Source organism: Ostrinia furnacalis, unplaced genomic scaffold, assembly GCF_004193835.3.
Source record: "Ostrinia furnacalis isolate ACB-3 unplaced genomic scaffold, ASM419383v2 OfSCF5489, whole genome shotgun sequence".
Classification (NCBI taxonomy): domain Eukaryota; kingdom Metazoa; phylum Arthropoda; class Insecta; order Lepidoptera; family Crambidae; genus Ostrinia; species Ostrinia furnacalis.
In genome coordinates, this window is record NW_021135728.1 from 269693 (window position 1) to 279441 (window position 9749).

Sequence of the window (9749 nt, forward strand, 5' to 3'; positions counted from 1 at the left end):
TGGTCTTACCACTAGACGACAGAGGCAGTTGTGTAGTAATGTGAGAACAAAGAAGGAAGGGCACCAACCCTTCTGTTCTTCTCCTTCTTAGGCTTTGGGACAAGTAATGTGAGAACTAAGAAGGAAGGGCACCAACCCTTCTGTTCTTNCTCTACACGTATTTTTCACTTTTTCAAACTAATGAAAATTTAAAGAGATAAAGCGCGCCAAAGTTCATAAGAAGAGGCCCGTGACGTCAATGCGTGCATAAAAGTGCCGCACGTTGTGACGTCGTTCGGAACTTCAACGCACCATAACTATGTAATTATTTGTTAGATTGACAAATAAAAATATATGTGTCCAATATTTTTTGATATTAAACATTACGGACTAAAAAAATTTTTTTAGGAAACTAGCCTATTACATCTACCACTCACATCACAGCCGTTCAGGCGTTATTCTCCTGTCAGCTCTTATTTCCCGAGAGCAGCAGAGAGAGTAGCGCTTGCTTTTCTTTCTCCTTTTTTCTGACAACATCTAAAGCTCTATTCTTCCACGTGCTCTTCCTTAGTTTGATCGGTCTGCTGCCGACGTATCTTCCGTCCATTTCTTTCATTGCTTTAATGAAGTCTCCGGGGTCTTTGAAGCTGACGAAGCCGAAGCCTTTGCTCTTGTTTGTGCGCTTGTCTCGGATGACTTTGGCGCGCTGGAAGGAGGTGTACTTGCTGAAGGTCCGGATGAGGAGCTCGTCGGTGACGTCATTGCCGAGGTCTCCGCAGAACATGCGGAAGTCGTCGTCGGGCCAGTCGAGCAGCGTCACGTCCTCCCAGACTTGGCCGCCGGCGGTTCGGACCACCTGGAAACATTTTGATCGATTTAGACCTGGATAATATTCTGTAAGGACTGAGTATTTATTGATATTATTTGTATAGCTTTACTTATAGATTTAACGCCTCTGTCACACAACAGGCGTGAGTTCAATTTCGCCGCCTCCACTGATCATTTTGTTTATCACAGTTAATTTTGTAAGTAATTTAAATCAGAATTCCAAATATTTGTGGCAATTAAATTTTACAGTCATTTAGTCTCCAATTTATCAGAGGCAAATAGTGGATTTGGCGTAGGCCACTACACCGATGGCGATTAGCATTCGTGGTGTGGTTGAAGCATTAGTCGTCTCTTACGACAACCAAGCGAAGATTTGTTATTGTCTATTCTACTCCAGATCAATACGCTTCAGTTGTTCACAAGTAATGTGAGAACCAACACCAGCCCATATGATGTCCAAAAGTGGTGGTAGGGTGTTATAAGCGCCCTGGAAAGGGCTCAAGTACTGAATATAATATTCTTAAGAAGGAAGGGCACCAACCCTTCTGTTCTTCTCCTTCTTAGGCTTTGGGTCAAGTAATGTGAGAAGAAAGAAGGAAGGGCACCAACCCTTCTGTTCATCTCCTTAGGCTNCTGTGCGGGAATCGAACCCGCCAGTGCCGTAACTAGCCTTTTATGCGCCCGGTGCGAGCTTTCAAAACTGCGCCCTTGAAAAATGCTTGGTCTGGTCATTTCTGCGCCCCTCCAGGGTCTGCGCCCTGTGCCTGGGCACCGCTGGCACCGCCCTAGTTACGGCACTGGAACCCGCAACCTCCGGAATAGTAGTCCGTTTCGAACCACTACACCAAACGGCCGACGCAGGAAGGGCACCGACCTTTCTGTTCTTTTTCTCCTTTTTGGGCTTGGGGACGCCGGGCTCGGGCACGGAGATGACGGGCGGCGGCGGCGGCGCGGGCGCAGGCTCAGGCGGCGGCGGCGTCGGCGCACGCTGCGGCGGCGGCGGCGGCGAGCGCTTCTGTAGACAAAGTTTAAATAAATAAATAAATATCTTTGGACAATCTCACACAGCGCCATCTAGCCCCAAAGTAAGCAATTAATATGCTTGTTAACGGATATACTACTTATATATATTTTTTTTAAATACATACATATTATACACTAGCTTTCCGCCCGCGGCTTCGCCCGCGTCACGGTAATGATATCTATACAGTATTCCAACTCGGCCATATTTTTGAAATAAATGTCAACAGCCGCGCGGTACGTCACCGAATGACAACATGCGATAGGGCTGCCCACCTGCAGACCCTATTTTCATTACATCTGCCTACTTAGAATTTCTATCTAGTTTTGTGAATGTATTTTCTGATTGTAATTTTTTATTTTATTTTGACAAACAAAATACTTTGTGAATGAAATAGGATAAAAATGCATGTTGTCTTGTTATTAATAGATTTTATTCAAAAAATATATTTGTGTTAGGATAGTAACAAATCTTTTAAATTTGCGACCGTTAAATGTATGCGCCTCGACTGAGGCGTACAAAATGCTTGATAATTATACAGGGTGTTAGGTAAATGGGTTTATAAGCGGACACTAGCCCATGTTAACATGTGCATATAAATGGTATGATGAAGTCAGAAAATTGATATCATCATTTTAATAATTTTATTTCATACAAATCTGATTTTGTAAATTTTATTTTGTATGAAAATTAAAAGAAATGATATCACTGACTTCACCATACCATTTACATGCATAAATGTTAACATGGGCTAGTGTCGGCGTATAAACCCATTTACCTAACACCCTGTATAAATAGGTACCTACTTGTAATTATTTTTATAAAAAAACACTGTTTAAATACCAACACATCGTCCGTTTATTACTGTGGCACATTCGCGACACCCCCGACTTTTGCATGTCGAGCGCATACCGAGATTTGAATTTCGAAGGAAAGCTCGCGTTTCGTCCGTTTATATGAAGTTACAATACTGTATGATAGTACATATTACCGTGCCCGCGTGGATTTTTGTCTGTCACAGAAAAACTTTATCGCGCGCGTCCCTGTTTCAAAAACCGGGATAAAAACTATCCTATGTTCTTTCCCGGGACTCAAACTATCTCTATGCCAAATTTCATCAAAATCGGTTGCGAGGTTTAAGCGGGAAAGCGTAACAGACAGACAGACAGAGTTACTTTCGCATTTATAATATTAGTTGGGATAGTAACACCCAGACCCGTCACAGAAATTAAAATTCATCATTTCAATTTCTGCCCGGCCGGGAATCGAACCCGGGACCTCTCGGCATAGTAGTCCGTTCTGAACCACTACACTAAACGGCCGAAATGTGTCAAGCAAGTGCACTAATGAATTATGTGGGTGGGTCGTTAATGGCTTTGCATTCCATGATATGTTAAAAGTATGACACGGAATAGTAGTCAACACAATCCCAAAAACACTGAAAAATCTCAATATACTTTTCCCTTTACACAAAAGGTGGTAAAAATAACTGTGCAATTTGGTTAAGGAATCGCTGATATCTTTACTATTTAACAAAAAAGACACATTAGTCCCAGAAAGGCTTATCTGTCATCAAGGTCATAACAGACAAAAAATAAACTTACCCTCTTTTTGCTCTCATGTTTCTCCTTTTTCTCTTCATCTTCCTTGGGCTGTTTGTACAGTTTGGGCGCGGCGGACAGCACGATAGGCTGGGGCTTCGGCGGCGGCGGGATCAGCTGCGGGCCCGGTAGCCCTGGGCGGAGGAACGGTATGGGGCCGGGGAAGCCCTCAGCACCCATTGGTGGCCGGAGTCTTTGGACCTATAAGGGGCAGCAAACAAAATCAAAAATATTTCATTCAATTTAGACCACTGGTGGCACTTATGAACGTCAAAATATGTGTATAGTAAATAAAAAAAAAGGTAGTGATGATTTGTGGCTGGGTTTATTGCTGTATTGTTGAGTTATCTGTTCAACAGCTCCTGATAAGAGCGGTCAGTAAAATGCCAGCGATTGCAAGTTTACAAGTTATTGGGATTTGCATATAATGCCTACAATCGGAAAAGGTCATGTTTAGAACTATACAGTAGATCTTTTAAAGTTTATAAAGTTGTATTTATATCAGCTTCAATCTTGATCATCTCATCATCTCATAATCCCATCTTTTCATGTGTCCAACTGTTTTCCTCAAAGTTTGTTTTTCTGAAAAAATTTAACTTTTGAGATTGTGCATCATTTATGATGACCAAAACAGTCTCACATCTGAAAAAAGTAAATTTCTTACAAGCCTAGCCTAGTGAAGTGACAATGAGGTTTACATACCGACGCCGGCACCATCATAGTCGGCGGCGGTGGCGGTGGCGGTACAGTAGGGTACATCATACGCGCCGCCAACGCCGGATCGAACCCCGGCATCAGGCTGGGCGGCGGCGGCGGCGGCGGCACCGCGCGCTCTAGTTGTTGTTGCACTGCGCCGAACGTGCCCGCCCCGATCACCGCCCGCGGCGCCATCGGGAGATCAGTGCCCGATATCTCTGCTTCGAACCTAGCAAAATGAAGGTTCTGTGTAAAGAACTGTCATAACAGACATGGAAAAGCCTTAACGTTAGGTATTGGTGCTTGTCTAAACTGTGATTATGTTCTGTAGGTAAACCTTGTTTCATGTNAACAGGCCTGACACTGCTTTATAGTACAGAGAGCAGCAAATTGCTTTTTTTAAGGTTATTTGTATTACAATACAATAATTGATAAGAAGTCCTATTAACCCCTCATGGTAAGCTCAATATGCTGGTGTTAAGCAGGTAGGTTCATCATAATGAACCAGCATATTGTTCGCTGCAGCATATTTGAAGATAATGTATGAAGACCCGTGTTTCTCTATTTTAGTTGTAATGGAATGGGAAAGTTTAAAATCTTATCCTACTAATATTATAAATGCGAAAGTTTGGATGTCTGGATGGATGTTTGTTACTCTTTCACGCAAAAACTACTGAACGGATTTTGATGATACTTTACAGTACTATTGTTTATAACCCAGTATAACATATAGGCTATAATTTATGACGATATGTGACATCTAAACTTCAAGCGGGTGTAGCCGCAGACAAAAGCTAGTAGACCTAGTAGTGTACATAAAGGTTTGTCACAGTGACCAAAGAAAACCTACCAATATTAATAACATGAATGTCATTTCAATGGTAGGGTAAGTGTCAAGACACATTTTTTTTCTGTTAAAAACATTTTCAATATACTTTTTTTTTAATAAAACTTACCCTCTTTTTGCTCTCATGTTTCTCCTTTTTCTCTTCATCTTCCTTGGGCTGTTTGTACAGTTTGGGCGCGGCGGACAGCACGACAGGCTGGGGCTTCGGCGGCGGCGGGATCAGCTGCGGGCCCGGTAGCCCTGGGCGGAGGAACGGTATGGGGCCGGGGAAGCCCTCAGCACCCATTGGTGGCCGGAGTCTTTGGACCTATAAGGGGCAGCAAACAAAATCAAAAATATTTCATTCAATTTAGACCACTGGTGGCACTTATGAACGTCAAAATATGTGTATAGTAAATAAAAAAAAAGTAGTGATGATTTGTGGCTGGGTTTATTGCTGTATTTTTGAGTTATCTGTTCAACAGCTCCTAATAAGAACAGTCAGTAAAATGCCAGCGATTGCAAGTTTACAAGTTATTATGGGACTTGCATATAATGCCTACAATCGGAAAAGGTCATGTATAGAACTATACAGTAGATCTTTTAAAGTTTATAAAGTTGTATTTATATCAGCTTCAATCTTGATCATCTCATCATCCCATCTTTTAATGTGTCCAACTGTTTTCCTCGAAGTTTGTTTTTCTGAAAGATTTTAACTTTGAGATTGCGCATCATCTATGATGACCAAAACAGTCTCATGTCTGAAAAAAGGAGATTTAGACTTACAAGTCTAGTGATGTGACAATGAGGTTTACATACCGACGCCGGCACCATCATAGTCGGCGGCGGTGGCGGTGGCGGTACAGTAGGGTACATCATGCGCGCCGCCAACGCCGGATCGAACCCCGGCATCAGGCTGGGCGGCGGCGGCGGCGGCGGCACCGCGCGCTCTAGTTGTTGTTGCACTGCGCCGAACGTGCCCGCGCCTATCACCGCCCGCGGCGCCATCGGGAGATCAGTGCCCGATATCTCTGCTTCGAACCTAGCGAAATGAAGGTTCTGTGTAAAGAACTGTCATAACAGACATGGAAAAGCCTTAACGTTAGGTATTGGTGCTCGTCTAAACCGTGATATGTTCTGTAGGTAAACCTTGTTTATTAGATCCTGACTCCAGTAGTTCTATTTACTAAAAGTAAAACACAAATACCTATTACTGAGTAAGGTATAAAGTTACCCTACCTGGACATTTCATCTTGCATCTGCTGGTATTTCGAAGAGTCTTCCATTGTGGTATTTGTGGTCCTTTGATTATAACCTTAAAAAACCCAAAAGATTACGAACTAACGGGTATTATTGGGTACACCAAATATGTTTTTTCATAATACGTACACTCATTTCTGGGTACTAATTTAGTAGCTTTTAAGTTAAATTAATATTTGTTCCTCTACAAATATTCCGAAATAGCAAAATCTTTGTCGTAGCTTCGTTTTTTTTTTACCTTTTTTTCACTGACAGTGACACCAAGTGACACACAAAGTGACATTGACAATTTGTTTTCTCTTTGAATGAATGAATGACAATTGCTAAGGGACCGATTCTGGGGTACGCAAATCTAAAATTATCTGTTTCATGCATATAGCCTGAGCCCCGATTACGGTAATTTTTAACGTCAACAATCCAGACACGCTTCTCGATTCTGCGATACGATTGGTCGTTCAACAGCGTACGTCAGCTGTTTTGACCAATCGTATCGCAGAATCAGAAACGCGTCTGGATTGTAGACGTTATAAAAGTTACCGTAATCGGGGCTCTGACCAGGAACATAAAAACCCTCGCCATGTTGCGGAAAACTAATGGTAATAATTTATTTTAAGGNTTGTTTCAACTACCTATTTTAAAAAATGTGTCACTTTCTAAGTGTTGAATTTTATGGGATTGGGAAAGAAGTACCGACTTTGAAGCGTTCATGAGCAGACATTGCAGTTGAATATTCAAGTTCTGAATTTGATTATTGATGAATAATAAAATAAATTCTACTAGCTCGATTGATGGTTTCATTTAATTTATTTAAATCTGGTTACCTATAATAATATTTTTTCGTTAATTTATGAAAATATCAAATAAGCCCGTAATTCTGAATCCTGATACATAAAGTTAGCCTATTAATTTAACACAGGTACGACTGTACTCAGTGTTGCACTATCAAATGCAATTGACGCGCCTCTATGCCAGGGTTTTTATGTTCCTGGTCAGGCTATATAAAATAGGATAGGTACAGTCGAGTTCATAAATAACTATAATAATAATATGGTAGAGCCTAATGCTTCCTTTGATGTTATTGATCAGTTTACATACATGTATGATTGATGACCTACCTACATAATATTTTATTGATGTTTGAGTTTGTATTGAAATAGATATATGATCGTTAAAACAATATTTTGGAACATGGAACATTGACTTGACTGTACCTATTTACTTATACTTACTAAGGTAAAAACCAACGTATGAATATTTTTTTGCTATATTGGCTTAGCTTTTCTTTAAGATAAAATAATGAGACAATATAACAGAACAAGCTTTATTAAAATAAAATAAACGATCAAAAAATAATTTACATAGCCACGGGTCAGTACAAATTACTTATGTTAATTTTATGTATTCGAGATTAATCCCGGTCGCTGCAGCAGTGAAAGATGACCGGTGGTCCAGTTTGTAGTTCGCTGACTCGACTTGACGCACTTGGTATTTGGACAGGATCATGGAAAGCACCAGCTTGACGTGCAGCTGGCTTACTTGCACAGCTGCAAAAAAACATGGTCGTTTAGTATTGTTACTACATAAAATATCTTTATGTAAAGAAGGTCAAATTGTTAATCTTTTTTTATGCGGAGAAAATGCTTTGTGCATAACCTAACTCTTGACGATCAGTAACATCTTTCATGAACGTAGTAAGAAAATGCAGTTAGATTATAATTATATTTAAGTATCCGCTTTCTAATGGAAACCTCAAACCACATAAGTAAATTTGAAAGTAGTTGAAATGACGAATTTAGATGGTTACGTTAAGAGGAGACCTCTTTCAGATAATACTAATATTGTCTATTTTTTAACCAAAGGACTTACCAATACATTTCCTAGGACCCTCTCCAAAGGGCATGTAACCGTCAGTTATGGTTTTGTCGCTGTCGAACCTTTCCGGCCTAAACGTCTCCGGGTCCTCGAAGAGTTTTGGATCCCTTTGCAAGCCGAACAGAGACACGAAGACTGGGGTTCCTTTCTTGATTACGAAACCCGTTTCGGGAATCTAAAATTAATAAGTCCATTATTGATATAGATAGATTGTTTGTACTTGATCAAATGGCTTGTGTTTACGTTAGTCCATCGAAATTTCATTTTTGATAGGACCAATAAAAAATCTAAATCAGAAACTTACAATAGATTGTGGTAACTTACCTCGTAATCTTGTAGAGCTACACGATCTACGATAGGAACTGGTGGATATAATCTGACAGTTTCAGAAATACACTTGTCCAAGTATTTCATTTCGTTTAAAGCTTCCAGAGTCAAACCATGTTTCTCGATGGCCTGCTTGATCTCTGTAGGTACACATTAATCAGAGTAATAAATTAACTTCATGAATGAACAGAGAGTATTGACGTATTGAGTAGCGTCCTGCGTTCCCACATCATTGCCCAATACAATTAACAATAGGAAACAATAGTTATACTGTTCCTTGTATGTGTCGGCGGCTGAGCCCGCCAGTTTTATTTTAGTCGCAAATACACCTTTAAAGAAATCACATGTTTTACTGTTCCAACCTTCTGACGTACGTTTTGTGGAATTAACTTATAAAGTGGACATTACTTATAAGTGGACAACAACAATAATATACCTGAACATAACGTATATTAATATAATTACGTACATCGGGTATATAAAATTAACGTACATTGGTGACCCCGACGTGATCATTACCTATACAGTGTATGAATACGCCCGACGTGATCATTACGTATACAGTGTATGAATACGCCCGACGTGATCATTAGGTATACAGTGTATAAATACGTACATTGGTGACGCCTGTTGAACATTTTTTTTTTACGTTTTGGACAGTGCATTGTGGATATGAATCCTCAAGACGGACCCGCACCTATTTACGCCGCGCCTAATACGCCGGCGCCTTCTTTAGCGGCACCGCCCGCACAGGCGTCGACGGAGACGGAGACTTTGGCGAGTATAAGTGTTTCGTCAAGGATACCTGATTTTTGGTCAGACCAACCGCGACTCTGGTTTGTCCAATTTGAGGCCGTAGTAGAATCGCAACGACTAGGAGATGTAACAAAACAAAACTTAGTCGTTACCAAACTCAGCAAATCTGCCATACAACAAGTCAGCGACCTGCTGCTGTCACCACCACAAGAAAGACGATATCAGACATTGAAGGACCGTCTGTTACAAGTGTTTGAAGAGTCTGAGACGCGGCAATTTCAAAAGCTTTTGGGGGAAATGGAACTGGGCACCCAAAAGCCATCGCAACTTCTCCGTCGGATGAGAGACTTGGCTAGAAACAAACTACCAGACTCCACGCTACAAATAATGTGGACCAGACACTTGCCGTCGGCAGTTCAGGCTGTTCTTGCTGTCACCGAGGTCAAGGACTTGGAGAGCTTGGCAACGGTGGCGGACAAGGTTATGGAGGCAACCAGGCCAGAATATACAGAAATAGCCGAAATGAAAACCTCCACGCCGGGAAGCATTCACGAATTATCGGAAATGATTAACCGACTGCAAG

The 9749-nt window shown here is 41.1% G+C and overlaps 2 protein-coding genes across 3 annotated transcripts; both read right to left on the reverse strand.

Moving 5' to 3' along the window:
- Nucleotides 1-382: 382 nt before the first annotated feature.
- LOC114361272 (RNA-binding protein 42) lies at nucleotides 383-6443 on the reverse strand. 2 transcript variants are annotated; one of them, XM_028316275.1, is made up of 5 exons: nucleotides 6191-6443; nucleotides 5771-5993; nucleotides 5082-5279; nucleotides 1682-1822; nucleotides 383-835 (listed from the first exon to the last, which is right to left on the reverse strand). In XM_028316275.1, the coding sequence occupies exons 1-5, from the start codon at nucleotides 6235-6237 to the stop codon at nucleotides 446-448; spliced, it is 999 nt and encodes a 332-aa protein (XP_028172076.1). In that variant the 5' UTR covers nucleotides 6238-6443; the 3' UTR covers nucleotides 383-445. The 2 variants fall into 2 exon arrangements, with proteins under 2 accessions (XP_028172076.1, XP_028172075.1); XM_028316274.1 differs by lacking the exons at nucleotides 5082-5279; nucleotides 5771-5993; nucleotides 6191-6443 and adding exons at nucleotides 3433-3630; nucleotides 4132-4350.
- Nucleotides 6444-7518: 1075 nt separating this feature from the next.
- Nucleotides 7519-8545, reverse strand: LOC114361269 (cytochrome P450 6k1-like). The gene is made up of 3 exons (XM_028316270.1): nucleotides 8408-8545; nucleotides 8078-8258; nucleotides 7519-7755 (listed from the first exon to the last, which is right to left on the reverse strand). The coding sequence occupies exons 1-3, from the start codon at nucleotides 8495-8497 to the stop codon at nucleotides 7595-7597; spliced, it is 432 nt and encodes a 143-aa protein (XP_028172071.1). The 5' UTR covers nucleotides 8498-8545; the 3' UTR covers nucleotides 7519-7594.
- Between the last annotated feature and the right edge of the window lie 1204 nt (nucleotides 8546-9749).